General features: G+C 39.7%; 1 protein-coding gene across 1 annotated transcript in view; it reads right to left on the bottom strand.

The window, feature by feature from the left end:
• Positions 1-17,496, bottom strand: part of LOC129251235 (uncharacterized) — a 303,976-nt gene that overhangs the window by 143,261 nt on the left and 143,219 nt on the right. Inside the window, 2 exon segments of the mRNA XM_054890588.1 lie at positions 3,370-3,420; positions 4,001-4,311. Coding sequence (XP_054746563.1) covers positions 3,370-3,420; positions 4,001-4,311 — 362 coding nt within the window.

Here is a 17,496-nt window from a genome sequence, read left to right as displayed (position 1 = left end):
ATTGTCAGACGCCATTATCGTACAGTCGTCAGTGTATGAGACCAGGGAGACTCCCTCTGGTGGCTGGGGGAGTTTCGAGATGCAGAAGTTGAACAGCAAGTGTGAAAGAACACCACCCTGCGGTACACCTTGCTGTTTGGTCACGAAAAATCACTGACGAGTGACGACCGCTCAGATAGTTTGCGGACCACCTCTTCAGCCCTGGCGGGAGTTTCGACTCATAAATATTATCTAGTAGCGTGGAATGGCTGAGAGTGTCGAAAGCCTTCTTCAAGTCCAACGCTACTAGGACAGTCCTCTCGCAGGGGCGATTTTTGGTTAAGCCCTCGATTTATCTGGGCGTTTATGTCGATGAGTGCAGTGGCGATGCTATGCACTCATCGGAAACCATGCTGATGTGGGGCTGGAGCCTGATGTTTCGTGAAGAGTGGGAGTAGGAGGGCTTTAAGTATCTTCACTACTAGGCAAAGGAGTGTTATCGGGCGATAAGATTCCCCTTGGTTGGCGGGTTTCCCAGGTTTCAGTAGTGGGACCACTCTCCCTGCTTTCCACTTGTCAGGGATAATGAGAGTGGCCAAGGACAGATTGAAGACCCTTGTGAGAAATCCTACTCCCAATGGTCCCAGGTGCTTCAGCATCAGTGCGTTCAGTCCGGCAGGGTCAATGACTTTTGATGATTATGCTTTATTGATGATTATGCTTTATTGATGGCCCCCTGAATTTCATCTCTGGAGAAAGTAAGTGGCGCACTGTTGTTCGTCAGTTTGTGCAGTCATCTGGTGGCACGACGCTTGGTTCTGTCAGCCAAGGGATGCAGTGTAAAAAATCGGCTAAAATAGCTCGCGCATCTTTCCGGGTCCGACGAGGTACAACCGTTGAAGGTGATTGCCACCTTGTCGTTGTGCTTCGTCGGGTTCGACAGGGACCTAACGGTGGACCAGAGCTTACTCACCCCAGAGGTGAGGTTACATGTCTTCAGATGCTCAACCCATTTGGTCCGCTTATGTTGGTTTACCAGTTGCCGGATCCCCAAATTGAGATCCCTTATGCGGGGATCCCCGGGATCGGCCTGGCGTAGGTGGTCACGCTCGTTTGCTAAGCTGGCTGCTTCGGCTGGGCATTGGGGGCGAATGTCCTTAAAACTTCCAACTGAAGCGAGCCGCAGCAGCTGTGAGCACCTTGCGGAATGCGCGTTCGCCTGCGCGCACATCAGTGGGGATGGGAAGAGCGGCGAAGGTGAATTCCAAGAAGCCGGCCCAATTAGCTATGATTAGTTAATATAGGATCGGTGGTTCGCGGAAACAAAGTCGAGAGACCTAGTCGAGACGATAATGGCCAAGTGATCTGATGAAAGCGGTAGCATAGGTCGCCAAGTTATGCTATTTATCAGACCAGCGCTAGCTATTTTTATGTCAGTCGAGCTGCTGCAATTGCTTAGTACACTGGTGAGAGCGTTGTCGTTCACAGTGCTAAATGTCTAATCGTCTATCTGCTCTGCCAGTGCAATCGGTTGTCACCTCTGATGAGCGCACCTATATCAGGGTGATATCCTGCCGGGAAGCAGATGACATGTATGTATTAAATATTTTGAGCTCGGCATCGCCTCACGGGACAGCTATACCTTGGCATTCTAAGGTGCTGTCCCTGCGGTCGATGCCTTCATCAATGATACGATACTGCACTGTGTGGTAGACTATGAACGGTAAGCCAGTAGCAAACCATCACCGAATTTGATTTGATCGCGAAGGTGTTGGTGCGTTCAGTTCCGTAGAAACGTTAAAATCAATTGATTGTAAAGGCAGTCGGTGCCTTATGGTGAGAGCAGCACGCGTCACATGAAGTTGAAGAGGTCGAGCCAAGGAGCACCAGGAGATTTGGTGGCTCCTAACACACTCAGGCTAAAAAGCCCATTGTATTTAAAGCTCTGGAAAGGGGGTAGATAGTCAAGGAGGGAGGGAGAAAAGTGTCAGAGAAAGAGATAGGAAAGAGTAGAGACAGAGATAGAAATAGTTAGTCCTGTGAGAATTTTCCAGATTCTTTGGCAAATCTGTAAATATCCTCCAGTTTTAGAGAACGAATATTACTCATTCCCATGACATCGGAACCCAATACTCGTAGTCGCGCTCTAGCAAAGGCAGGACACTCACAGAGAAAGTGCTTAGTGCTATCCGCCTCCTCCAAGCATGACAGGCATACCGGGTCCTCGATGATTCCAATGGTGGTCATATGCTGACCCCATGGGTTGTGTCCTGTAATGATACCGACCATCAACCGAATGTCTTTCCTTCTAAGTTTTAGTAGAAAGTTTGACAGTTTTCTGTTCGGACTTGTCACAAAACACTTTGCAGTTCTGCAGCGTTCTAGACCGGACCATCGCTCTTTATGTAGATTGCCTACATAATCGTTGATTCAATTCTTGATTTCTGCGGGACTGATTCCGATTATTGGCTCTGGCCCCTGTGGGGGCACCGCGGATCCACGGTTGGCCAATTCGTCGGCAATTTCGTTTCCTTGAACACCGGAGTGTCCCGGAACCCATATAAGTACAAGCCTGTTTTGTCTTGCGACAGAATTAAGCTTCTTCTTACATTCTTGAACAATCTTTGAGGTTTGCTTCGCGTTCTCCAGGGCCTTCAATGCAGCCTGACTGTCACTGAAGACTCCAATCTGTTTCCCGCTCCATCTCCTCTCGATTATCCATTCGGCTACTTTTAGGATGGCAAAAACTTCTGTTTGGAAAACAGTTGCCATTCCCCCCATAGCATAGTGATACTTATTTCTATCGTTTAAGTACCATCCGGCTCCAGACCCTATTTCAGTCTTGGACCCATCGGTAAAGAAAATATCCGTCAAACCTCCCTGCATGCATTCTGGATTGCTCCATTGCGTGAGGAGACAATCATCATCAAACATCCTTCCGAATGAAACTGTGGGTATCAGGTCATCTTTAGGTGCCAAAAACAGTGGATACTGCTCCGACAGCAACTTAAAGATTTCTCTGTGTCCCGAAGATCCATCTTCGTGCCAGAAACCATATTTATGGAGTCTACACATTGCTTTTATTGCTTCCTGTTGTATCTTAAGATCCAGGATCCATTGTCTTTACGAATGAACATCCTAGTCCAAAGACGCAATCCTGGTGGCTGCTGTGATAACATGGACATTTCTGACTGCATTAGCAATCAAATTTTTTCCACTTCTTATTAAATTATATTGCAACTCTCTTATGATACCCTTTGTATAAAAACAGGTATGGGTGTTTAAAATAGAAAAAGGAAATCCATTAATAACTCGCTCACAACTTGTTTTTTTTTTTATTACAACATCATGCTTAAAACTTGATTAGTTTACTAATGAAATTTAATGTACCTGTGAGAAACTTCCATTACTGTAAAAATCCATGGTATCTTGACTGACGGTCTGTGTGTTGAAAAATTCAGTTTACAGTAAAAGCAGTATAAACAAAAATACGATATCTGTGTATTTTTGTTGTAATTCAAATGTCAATTATGTGTATTTTATGTGTTTTTTTTGAGCGAATGAAGTGAAATATAAAAAATTAACATTGATCATACATACAGGGTCCGGCACTCCAACGTCCACACAATGGCTTTCAAATTCACCAGCCGCGAATATGATAAATTATTCTCTTTGAGCCATATTGGAGAGCAAAGACCGAACTAAGAGATTCACCAGTCTCGAGGCGCTGAAAAAAGCCATTGTCCGCGAGTGGGCCAAAATACCTGCATGTCTCATTCGGGCAGCTTGCGATTTGTTTCTGGCCCATCTCATGGCCATAGTCGAAGCAAAAGGTTGTTATATCGGGCAAAAGTAAAATTAATTCCTAGTTTTGTATTATTTTCACACATTTTTTATTTTGAATTGAAGAAAAGTAATTTTCCAAACTAAACTTATGGCCCTTTTAATTGGTTAAACTTTGAGTGAAGGACCCTGTATATGTATGTACTTGAGGGTTAAAACTTTCAATTGAATATCATACCTGCATTGTTGCACAATAAATTTTGAATTCATTGTTACAGCTCACATTTATATACGTTTGAGGTTGAAATCCACTTAAACCTTTGTTGTTGCTCCCACTATCGTTGCAACTAATATTTGTTTCATGCGATTTTGTATAACAATTTATATATGGCTGTTTGAATACATCCGTCGCCCGTCTTAGTTCACTATATGATGAGCTGACTGGACTAGGGGGTGGTGGTGTTTCGACATCATTGTTGTGACTTGAATACTCTGAGGTGCCCTCAATCGCGTCAAAAGACAATTCTGATGATGGTGGTAGTATTTCATCTATTCAACAAATAAATGTGATGATACATTTTATGATGTAGTGAGGTCCGTTATGCATTTCAAATTAATTCAATTAATGATAATTTAATGAAATTTATGATACAACGTCAAGACGCACGCCACAAATAGGAGGAGGAGCTCGGCAAACACCCAAAAAGGGTGCACGCGCCAATCTATATATATAAAAATTAAGCCGAAAAAAAGTGTGCATTTGTCTCCGGTAATCTCAGCAACGCGTGTAAGGAAAACAATGAAAGTTTCACACATTGTTGGTGTTTCTTTGGCAAAGGTTTCGGTGAAGTTTGGTTGAAATCCGATAACGCGTGTGTGAGCGGGGCGTCGGTTAAGTGAGTGTGTTTTTGCTATTTGCCGCACGTATTTTTTGTACCGCACAGGGCATTCATTAGAATTGAATACATTTTGGTCGTGTATGTCTGGGCCGATTATTATGAAATTTGGTATATATATATATTTTTCTACGGTGAAGGTTAGTATAATATGCTTATTGATTCCACTCGCCACCAGGTGGCACTGCCGAAGGCCAAAACGAGGACCCGAGTAACCCTAGGATGTGTTTTTACATTGTGGGTATCAAATCAAAGCTACTGATAAGTGCTTTTATACAGATTATTTTTTAGATCCCTGAGTGACAAGGGTCTCGAGATATAGCCGAAAAGTTGGACCAAGGTACCCTTGGATGTGTTTGTACAATATGGGTATCAAATGGAAGCTGTTGATGAAAGCTTTTAAGTGAAGTAATTTTTACTGCCGGGATAAATAAAGGAGATGGAGCTGGAGATGGAAGAGGAAGAGAAAGAGGAAGACCACTCATTATTAAAAATTAAAAAAAAAAATTTAAAATGTTACATATACGCTTATTATATAAACGTTAATATGAAGTCAGTTATAGTGAAAAATTCATTGTATCATTGCCGGCGTGATTGGTGATCCTTAATTTGTTGCAGAAAGGTTATGCTAATATAAGATATTACCTATATCATTCATATATTTACGTATTACCTGTGTACTCACAAATATACGGTTGAAGCAAATACATGTCAGTTTTTTTTATTTCGCCTGGAAAAGTTTATATAAATTTAAGAAGAGTAAATAGAACTTATTTTATATCAGACTTCACGCAAAAAAGTCATTTGCACCTGAACACATAGCTGGGTTAAAGCGGAGGGGAATAGAACAGTTCTCTTCTCCTTCTCCGCTTTTTCGTCCACGACGAAGTGTATGTAGCATACGATTGATGTTGTTGTTTATGTGTAAAGGGGAGCGCATCTATGCACATGCTAAACTTGAAAATAGGAGCACCGATTATTATGTTGAGAAACATAAATCAAGCACGACTATGTAATGGCACTCGATTAACAGTTAAGAGATTGATGAATAACGTCATTGAAGCAACAATTTTGAATGGAAAATACCCTGGTGAAGACGCGTTAATACCGCGAATACCAATGATACCATCGGATATGCCGTTTGAATTCAAACGTCTTCAATTTCCTGTTAGCCTTGCATTCGCGATTACTATTAATAAATCACAAGGCCAAACTTTATCAATTGGTATTGATTTAGAATACCCATGTTTTTCTCATGGCCAACTTTATGTTTCATGCTCAAGAGTTGGTAAGCCATTGGTATTGTTCATTTATTCAACAACACATGGAAAAACGAAGAATATTGTATACCAAAGAGCATTACTATAAAAAAGGTAATAAAGTAAATCACATCAAACGTTTTTTAATTGCTACTACTATTTAAAACTTCTTTCATATCTATTCATGCCCGAGAATTTTTATAAAATACACACAGTATTTTTCGGCTTAATTTAATTAATTAATCTAGATTTTTTTAAAGACGACCAGCGGAACGGGCGGGTTTTCGCTAGTTATATCTATATATATAAATGTGAAAATCTGTCCCTATATTCGCTTAAAACTCGCGAACGGGCTCACCTATCCAAACCAAATTTTTAGGCTTTGTTTGGACTATTCAGTAGATGGTTTGTGTTTTAAAATTTAAAAAATCGGATACCAGGGTCTCGAGAAATAGGCCAAAACGTGAACCCGGGTAACCCTAGGATGTGTTTGTACAATATGGGTAGCAAATGGAAGCTGTTGGTGAATGCTTTAGTTCAGAGTATTTTTCATGCCGCTCCGTGACTAGGGTCCCGAGATAGAGACCAACACGTGGACCCTAGAATGTGTTTGTACAATATGGATAGCAATTGGAAGCTATTGGTGAATGCTTTAGTACAGAGTATTTCTCATGCCGCTCCGTGACTGGGGTCTCGAGATATAGGTCAAAATGTGGGCCCGGGTAACCTTCGGATGTGTATATACAATATGGGTATCAAATGGAAGCTGTTGGTGAATGCTTTAGTTCAGAGTATTTTTCATGCCGCTCCGTGACTAGGGTCCCGAGATAGAGACCAACACGTGGACCCTAGAATGTGTTTGTACAATATGGATATCAATTGGAAGCTGTTGGTGAATGCTTTAGTACAGAGTATTTCCCATGCCGCTCCGTGACTGGGGTCTCAAGATATAGGTCAAAACGTGGACCCGGGTAACCTTCGGATGTGTATATACAATATGGGTATCAAATGGAAGCTGTTGGTGATTGCTTTAGTTCAGAGTATTTTTCATGCCGCTCCGCGACTAGGGTCCCGAGATAGAGACCAACATGTGGACAATAGAATGTGTTTGTACAATATGGATATCAATTGGAAGCTGTTGGTGAATGCTTTAGTACAGAGTATTTCTCATGCCGCTCCGTGACTGGGGTCTCGAGATATAGGTCAAAACGTGGGCCCGGGTAACCTTTGGTTGTGGATGTGCAATATGGGCATCAAATGAAAGCTGTCGATAAGTGCTTTAACGTGGGGTAATTTTCATACCTATTGATGACTAGGGTCTCGAAATATATGCCAAAACGTGGACCCACCGTGTCTTTGCCCAGCGAAGCGGGTCGGGTTTGCTAGTATATATATATAATATTAATAATATCGCTGATTTAAAGTTAAGTTAAGTTAAGTTAAAGTTAAGTTTTAAAGTTAAAGATTTCTGCTCGATATATCAATAAGGATTATTTCAAATATTTCTTTTAGGAGGCGTCAATCACTGACGTTTATCGGCGATATTTATGTCACCGATCTTAACAACCGTGCTATTTATTAGCTCTTCCTGTTTTTGGACCAGATAAAGCAGTTAGGCGAATGCATATGGAGGTAAACGATCAATTTTATCACTGAATCGCATACGAAAAAATTGGTACCACTGAATCCATATGAAATCGAAAATACTGTTGACAGACTTAAGTATCGAAATCAATAAAGAGATACAAAATTTTAGCAAAGCAACAAAATTTGAGCGGTTTGGTGTTGTTATTTTATATTTATTCCACGTAATTTTTTTTTATTTCAATCCAAATTTTAGACTCTGTTGCAACTTTCCGAGTTTTTGGTTAAGTGATAGGGTCATTCCAATAAGGCAAAACCGACGGAGCATGATGAATTTGGCATTTGTTGTTGTACTTAATTTGGAGTAAAACTCGTAAGCGACTTCTATAATTCAAATTCAGTAGCTTAATACTGAAGCCTTTCTAAATTGATGACACAATTTATAGAAAAAATTGATTTTAAGAAGCAATCCGAATCGCTTCTAATATCAGGCACAAAACAAATTTCCGCTTTAAGATTTAAATGAATGTTTTTAGAGAAGTATGCAGAAATGGCCACCAGTTCTTTTCTGCTGGGTAAAAATTCGTGGCTAATTCAAGTAACAGTATCTGATATGTCGAAAATATGTCTCACTTTTACTAAGGACTAAAAACTTTGCAGTTGTTTTTCTCGACATTTTGGTTTATTGAGTTATGAGCGATATATGCGGGGAGTTTCAAAAGGAGAGAGCCCGGGCTTTACTAGAACACACATTAACACTGTTAATTCTATTCACATATCTTGAATCAACATTTACTTTTTCCATGTATTTTTTTTCAATTTTATTGAATTTTTTAGTGGTCTTAAACTAGTATTTTCATACAACAACATATTATTGTACTATTCCATAGTACATAAATCTTCTATATATATAAAAATTCAGCCGTTTTTCGCGTTGCGATGAACTTTACGGAGAATGGCTCAACCGATTTTAACCAAACTTTGCCACATTGAAGAGACACATGTGGAGAAGGTTTGTGTTTTAAAATTTTAAAAATCGGATACCAGGGTCTCGAGAAAGAGGCCAAAACGTGGACCCGGGGAACCCTAGGATGTGTTTGTACAATATGGGTAGCAAATGGAAGCTGTTGATGATTTCTATAGTACAGAGTATTTTTCATACCGTTCCGTGACTAGGGTCTCGAGATATAAGCCAAAACGTGGACCCGGGTAACCCTAGGATGTGTTTGTACAATATGGGTATCAAATGGAAGCTGTTGGTGAATGCTCTAGTTCAGAGTATTTTTCATGCAGTCTCGAGGTAGAGACCAAAACGTGGACCCTAGAATGTGTTTGTACAATATGGATATCAAATTGAAGCTGTTGGTGAATGCTTTAGTACAGAGTATTTTTCATGCCACTCCGTGACTGGGGTCTCGAGATATAGGTCAAAACGTGCACCCGGCTAACCTTTGGTTGTGTATGTACAATATGGGTATCAAATGAAAGCTGTTGATAAGTGCTTTAATACGGGGTAACTTTCATACCTATTGATGACTAGGGTCTCGAAATATATGCCAAAACGTGGACCCTAGAATGTGTTTGTACAATATGGATATCAAATTGAAGCTGTTGGTGAATGCTTTAGTTCAGAGTACTTTTCATACCGTTCCGTGACTAGGGTCTCGAGACATAAGCCAAAACGTGGACCCGGGTAACCCTAGGATGTGTTTGTACAATATGGATATCAAATGGAAGCTGTTGATGAATGCTTTAGTACAGAGTATTTTTCATGCCGCTCCGTGACTGGGGTCTCGAGATATGGGTCAAAACGTGGACCCACCGTGTCTTTGCACCGAATTAAACCAAACTTACACACATTGTTAAGTAAGTATTGAAAATGGTTTTCGTAAAGTTTGGTTGTAATTCGGAACACCGGCAACGCGTACAGCGTTCCTTTGAACCAGCCATAATGTCGTTTACTTTTTTAACGCTTGGGGCGGAACTGAACTGTCAAATTGACAGTGTGAATTACAATGTGTCAATATTTCTTTCTGATTTGGATGCCATAAGGAGAAGACGTAAGTGCAAACATTTTTTGTGAATTTTTTTGGAGTGGATTTTGGAACAATGAAAAATTTCTTACGAAATTTGAGAATTTAATGTGAAATCCGAATGTTCAAATGAAATTATGTTTTGTGGATTTATTTTTTCGGATCATGTGTATCGTAGACACCATGAGTGAAAAAAATGTAAAAAAAAATGAAAAAATAAAAGAAATTGTTAAAACATGCAAAAGAAGAGCACGAAAAATGCGTAACTTTGATGAAAAAATTAATAGTCTTATCATGCAAATTGTCAACAATTTTCAGAAGAAAAAGGATGATTTAAGAAAATCACAACAAAATAAAATAATCCTGACCATGTGGACTTGGGCTTTTAAACACATTTGCATCGAAAATATAATCCACAAATTGAAAAAAAAACATGTTTTAAAATATCAGAATACCATAATTACAATCATGTTTATTACAGTACAAATGCCAAGACAATCACGTAATCATATTGGTCGTTCGACAAATAATATAATAATAGGCGCATGATAAATGCCTGGAATAACGCGACATCAGAAGAACGTCAAGAACAAAATGAAGTAGTCAAACGATTGATGAATAATGTTATCCAAGCAACTATTTTAATTGGCAAATTCAAGAATGAAGACGTTCTAATACCAAGAATTCCAATGATTCCACCTGAATTGCCATTTGAATTCAAGCGTTTGCAACTGCCCATTCGTTTAGCATTTGCAATAACTATCAATAAATCACAAGGGCAACCTTTAGAAATATGCGGGATGAATTTAGAAGAACCAGTATTCACCGATGGTCAACTATACGTTGGCTGTTCACGTGTAGGGAAGCCAACAACATTATATATTTACTCAAAAACAAATAGAAAAACAAAAAATATTGTTTATGCCAAAGCGCTTGAATAAAGAAAAAAGAAATAAAAAAATACCAGTCTAACGGTTAGACGCGATAGAAGTGAAACCTTCCGTAAAACAAACTGAGAGAGAATGAGACGAAAGCAGCATTAGGAGCGGGATAATTATAGGCTCATTATAATATTGCTATAAAGTTCATATTTTATTTTCTTCATTTTATTATTATTCATCCTCAATGTTTTCAATTTCAACAAATGATACGAGTGGCTTATGATAGCTAAAATATGATACAAATGCGTTGGTTTCGATGTTGTCAACATATCTTTGAAATACCCTGTCAATTGTTGTTTTTGATCGTGTTGTCGATTCAGTGCGATTGTTACACATTTTTAAATTGAATGTTGTATTGAGAAAGTCGGTTAAAGGAACCGCTGTGTCCAATGCAAAATTTACGTTAAAATCGCCACTTAAAATCATTGGAGCTTTATCGTAATCTAAGTATCCGCGATACTTCTGGTGTATACTTTATTAAATTTTCGTGAATGAATTCCGTGTTGCTATTTATTGATTGATTCGGTGAAATATAAATTTCCACAATTAAAACTGTTTTTCCATTGCTCAATCTGGTTTCGCATGCACATATTTCTCCCACTTTAGAGAGCTGAACAGACAGTGATTCTAGTTGCTGTGTATTCAGATCTATCTGTGGAGTTACAATACGAGCACCGTCATTTTGATTGTGGTATATTGCAAAACCGCCTGCAAGTGCGGTAAATATTTAAAAATGAAAATATTTACGAATATAAAAATACGGACGCAATACAGCACACGCGGTTGCTATTATGAGCGTCGTAACGCGTATATTACCCAGACGTACTAACATACACACAAACATTCGTAGGACGCTTGGTCTAAGCAAGTATTAGGTAGTGTAGTATAGGTATACATAATGCCTTCTCGCTCACCGTGGCTCCGTAATACGCAGGCGCGCACACATACGTACTAGCATACATACAAACATACATACGTATGACGCTTGAACTAAACACCAAAGCAAGTAATAGGCAGTGTAGTATACATACTACAATACTCACTATACTAGCGTGGCTCAGCAGTACGCAGCCACACACATATACGTATATCAACATATAACGCTTCGTAGCCAAGAGTGTCGCTTTTTCGTTTCATCGAGTCTCAAATCACTCCCAACGATTCTAAAGAAGTTTTCACTTCAATAATATGAAAACCATATCTTTTCTGTTCTAAACCGTATCTATCCTATTTTAGTGTGTCCAGCGAAGCGGGCCGGGTTTCGTAGTATCTTAATATATTAAGTCTCGAACTGCGGATATAATAACTTCGCACAGAATGCTCCGAATTACATTTTTTTTCCTTTTTAAAGCTTAGCTATCAAGGGAAGTGCTTGAAACACCAAATAAAAGAAAAAGTTGTTTCTAATAGCGGTCGCTCCTCGGCAATGGCAAACCTTTAGACGGTGTAAGCTAATTTCGAACAATTATTGCATTGTTGATAATGGAAAATCCTTTGTATCTTTCTTTTTTTGAATTGTTTTGGAACGTAATTTTTTTTATATCTTCTATGTGAATAAATGAATACTACTACTACTATTCTCGATTTCTTAGCCCATGTAGGAATAAGGTTAATAGTCTTGTAGCTTATTCGTAGCGTTTTCGATAGTGTTATCGACTGAATGTATGGCTGTGTAATCCGCAAAACTTGCAGTTCCTTGCCGATTTGTCGATGGTAGGTCGCGGGTCTACAGTACATAGATATAGCAAAGGACCCAAAATGCTTCTCTAAGGCACGCCTGTGTTTATATTTTTTAGAGACGAATATACGTTTTTGTGTTTTAGGCAGAAGTACTTATCATTAGCACCTCGCAGAATTGTTCGCAGCATGGACTTGAGCTTTTGGAGGAGCTTTTCGTACCATATTTTGACAAAAGCTTTCGATACATCAACGAAACCGGCTGAACACAATTTTTATTTTCTCATTGGTAATAATAACTTTGGTACGTACCTAAATATAAGCGATTTGTTAGATAAACAGGTAAAATAGACAATGGCAATTTGGACAATTTTTTGGCAGATTACAAAGCACTTCAGCCGTGAATAAATCAAATCCAGGGGGCTTTTAAAGCTTCATTTTGTTTACTTCTTTGTTGATGTCTTCTGGTATAACTGGAATAATATATTCATCGTACTCAGGGCAGTTTCCAATAGGTTTTACTTCATCAGTGCCTTCATTAGAGCTAGAAGGTTTTTTTCCAAATGCTCAGCAAATAGATTCGCTTTTTGCTCGCTTTTCGCTCCCTTGTCTTAGCCCAGTTTTTCTTGTCAGCTTTAACTCTGTATGTTTAACGCTGTATGTACGTAACTGAAGGTTTTGCGTAAAATGAAGCAGTCGTCATCGAGTTGCTCGCTAGTAGTAATGTCGTTACATTTGTCTAATTGCTCTAGCTGAAGTTGAAATACTTAATTTCGTTCTGCATCAATAAAATTAGTGAATTATTTTTTAATATAATCAACATTTTACACTTTTTCCTAAAAAAAGGTGTTTGTGTGTTTATGAGCAAGATTTTCCCAACAGCGTGTAATACTGATCTTGTTCACTTAGAACGCTCCCTAAGAAGGAAAAACCTTGGTGGACAACTAAGCTCCCTGATCTTAGATCTTCGCGTCGACGCCCATTTAATAGGGCTAAAGGAATAAAGTCTCCCTCAGGATGGGAACTGTATAAATAGGGCCAGGAATCTAAAAGTCGAAATTAGGAAGGCTAAGGCCGCCGTAGCCGAATGACTTCGCGCGTTACTACCATTCGGAATTTAGACAGAACGTTGGTTCGAATATCGGTGAAACACCAAAAATTAAGAAAAAGTTTTTTCTAGTAGCGGTCGCCTCTCGGCAGGCAATGGCAAACCTCCAAGAGTATTTCTGCCATGAAAAAGCTCCTCATAAAAATATCTGCCGTTCGGAGTCGGCTTGAAACTGTAGGTCCCTCCATTTGTGGAACAACATCAAGACGCACACAACAAATAGGAGGAGGAGCTCGGCCAAATACCCAACAAGGGTGTACGCGCGAAATATATATATATAAGAGGAGAAGCTTGTGTGAATGCGGGGGATTGCTCTCGAGGAGTTCCACCCCCTTAGCGTACTTGTGTGACCAATCGGGATATTAGAGGAGTTATTAAAGGTATTTCTCGACACTCATTTCCCTACGAATCCAATATCTAGTAGCACCAACTTTGGAAGCGTACCTGCCCAACTGCAGGAAACTGCAGTGATGTGATGTTGTTATTTGACCCCTGTCTATCGCGCTGTATAGCCATGGGCTACATAGTAAAATATTGGGGGGACGTAAGGATTGTCTTCATACCGAAGAAAGAAAGAAGTTCACATGACTTCCATAAGAATTTGAGGCCTTAACATAACTATTGGAAAGTAAGGAGATTCGTCTCACTACTAAAGCCGGTGAAACCCGCCAACCAAAGGCAGTCTTATCCCCCGACAACTCGTCTTAAGGAAAGATATTTGAAGCCCTCCTATTCCCGTTCTGTACAAAACATCTGATCCCAGTTACACATTAGCATGGTATGCGGAAAAAATTCACAATACCACCAAAGCATGCACCGCCAGAAACACACAAGTCAATTGTAAGCTTAACCAAAATTGTCCCTGTGAGGGGTCTGTCCTAATAGCGGTGGACCTATATAAGGCTTTCGATACCATGGATATTGAGACACGCTTCGTAGTTTCTTTTCCCAAAAAAAAACAAACACTAGTTTTCATAAAGATGCTGTCGAAACAACACAGCTTTGTTCATCAGCGTAATTTTCATCAAGACTAACGCAATTATTGCAGCGCCGCTCTTTATAAAGCCACAAAATTCTTTTGATATCTTTACGATATGAGCTAACTCACGCAAACTCGATCATTCAAACCGACTATCACCACGGACAGAATCAAGACAAACAGCTTTATTATTATTATTCTTTTCTTTTAATCCATTTCTTTGTTTGGATCTCTTTTTAAACATTGAGCAATATTTTTACATAAATCTATGTAATTTATTTAAGAGAAAACCCATTTATGGTATGCACCCAATGATGCAACCTCTTCTTCTCTTCTTAATTGGCGCGAGAACCGCTTACACGATTTTTACCGAGTTTAACAAAGCGCGCCAGTCGTTTCTTTCTCTTGCTAATCGGCGCCAATTGGACACACCAAGTGAAGTCAAGTCCTTCTCCACCTGATCTCTCAAACGCAGAGGAGTCCTTCCTCTTCCTCTGCTACCACCAGCTGGTACCGCATCGAATACTTTCAGAGCCGGGGCGTTTGTATCCAATCGGACGACATGACCCAGCCAGCGTAGCCGCTCGATCTTTATTCGCTGCGCTATGTCTATGTCGTCGTAAAGCTCATACAGCTCATCTTTCCATCTCCTGCGATATTTGCCATTGCCAACGTGCAAAGGTCCAAAAATCTTGCGCAGAATCTTTCTCTCAAACACTCCAAGCGTCGCTTTATCGGATGTTGTCATCATCCACGCTTCTGCACTATATATTAGGACGGACATGATGAGAGCCTTGCAGAGTGTTATTTTCGTTCGTCGAGAGAGGACTTTACTACTAATTTGCCTTCTTAGTCCAAAGTAGCACTTGTTGGCAAGAGAGATTCTATGTTGGATTTCTAGAGATGCTGATTCTTGAATATACGAAGTCTTTTACAACATTAAAATTATAACTGTCAACAGTGACGTGGGTGCCGAGACGCGAGCGCGCCGACTGTTTGTTTGAAGACCGGAGGTCCTCGTTCACCACCAGACCCATTCGCTTTGCCTCTTCATCCAGTTTGGAGGAGTCAGAATTAGCAGTGCGGTTGTTAAGGCCGATGATGTCAATATCATCCGCATACGCTTACAAATGTACGCTCCTATAAAAAATTGTGCCTGAGCGATTCTCTCCAACATCAGGTTTAAGAAGTCACACGACATCGAGTCACCCTGTCTGGAACCTCGTTTGGTATAAAACGACTTGGAGAGTTTCTTTCCAATTCTGACGGCGCTGCTGCTGTTGAACAACGTCATCTGGCATAGCCGTATTAGTTTTGCGCTTGAGATCATTCTAAGTGTTTTTGACTGGAATCTTTGAAGTATTTCGATATTGGAGTTAGCTGCAGTGCCACAAAGTTGGAAGTCATATGTCCACATCGGTTTCAAGATAGCTGAGTAAAGTGAGAGCTTACTCTCGAGAGAAACATGAGAATTTCGGTGTAGTAACCAATATAGGCTTCTGAGTTTTATTCATAGAGCCTTCCGTTTGGTGAAAATATGGGTTTTACAGGTAAGTTTGCTCTCAAGATGCATGCCGACATATTTAGAGACGTTGGTTTGGGGTATGATCATATTATTGGTGGGCAAATTTTTCTATTCAGTGTAAAAGTGACTTGGGAAAATTTTGTCTCGTTTGGCTTAATGCGCCATTCTTTAAACCAATGAGTTATTTTATCAAGTCCTTTCTGTAGTTTTTCGGAGGCCACGTGGTGGTGGTAGTCAATTGTGAGTGCAGTGTCATCCGCGAACGTTCCGACTATTGTTTCATCAGAATATGGAAGGTGGTATGTGTATAGCAAGTATAGGATGGAGCCCATAATACCACCTTGGGGCACACGAGCTGAACTTTCACATAGTTCAGATTGTTTCTGGCCTTGGTTGACGAAGTTATATCGATTTTCGCGGTTGGACTTATAACAATGTAATAATTTATTGAAAGAGTGCCTTTTATTTTTTAGAGGAAGCCATCATGCCAAACGCGGCCAAAGGCTTGAGATATATGAAGAAAAACCGCTGTGCAATATTTTTTTTTTGTTCAAATGTTTTGTGTATGCTGTTTCTGAGTCTATGGACTTGTTCGATGGTGCTGTGTTTTTTCCTGAAACCGAATTGGTGATTTGGGACTATATTTCGGTCTTCAATTAAAGGCATCATTCTTAAGAGGAAAAAAGATTCCATTACTTTTGAGGCAATAGGCAACAGGCCGATGGGCCGATATATTTCGGCTTGTTCAGCGCTTGTTCTTGGTTTGAGGATCCTTTTTTCATGAGCTATTTATCATTGAGGGACGAACAAAACCAGATAATGTATTAGAATTATATGTGTACGTAAGGAGAGTGAGTCCTTCTTCTGGGAGATGTTCCAGTACTTCTCCTGTTATGAGGTCATATCCAGGAGCCTGTTTTTTTTTTTAATTTCTTTATCACTTCTATAACTTCATTTTTCGATAAGTTTTGTATGGGTGGGTCTATCTGATGCGTGTGTTCTAGTGTATCTTTTACTTCTTGAGCAGTGCTTGGAGAAGTTCGAGTTCGTGGGGCCAGAAAACTGACGAGCATATGTGTTTGCCTTCTCGAGATCTTTTTTAGCCCATTTGTTAGTTTCCATTGTAATCGATGATCGTGCTAGAGTTGGCCTTTTTAAATTTTTGGCTGCTTTACATAGAGAGTAGTCAGTGGCAAGAGTTGCATCAAGTTTTCTTAGACAGTTCTGGAGCTGTAATTTGTCTTATTTTTTAAGGAGTTCTTTAAGATCTTGAATAAGTGAGTTAAATGTTTTTTGTCCCCAGTGTGTCTGTTTCTTTGCCATGTTTTTCTTGCTTGTCGTTGTTCTTTAAATTTTTCTTTTACTTCAAGAGATAGCTGCGTGTGGCGTTGCTTGGTGAGACAGAGCGTGGAGTTTAATGCTGCATGTTAGACACAATTATTGAAATGCTCGCCAGTATTTATTGGGTATGGGTATAAGTTTCCGCCCTCGTACAAGACGTGTCACTGCTGATACTATTTTTGTGTTCGCTCTAGTAATTTACTGGTAATTTGAAGGTGTATAGTATATGTGAGGTCTCTTTCGCAGTAGTTTAAATTCGTTTAAAACGTAAAGATCTTTCTTTACCTGGCGTCAAAGTTGTCCAGGTTCAGCATGACATACTGATTTTCCTGCATGACAATGCCAGGCCGCACGTTGCTAAATCGGTTCAGAAATATTTAGAGGGACTGAA

This window comes from Anastrepha obliqua, unplaced genomic scaffold, assembly GCF_027943255.1.
Source record: "Anastrepha obliqua isolate idAnaObli1 unplaced genomic scaffold, idAnaObli1_1.0 ptg000009l, whole genome shotgun sequence".
Classification (NCBI taxonomy): domain Eukaryota; kingdom Metazoa; phylum Arthropoda; class Insecta; order Diptera; family Tephritidae; genus Anastrepha; species Anastrepha obliqua.
This window is presented reverse-complemented; position numbering and strand designations above follow the sequence as displayed.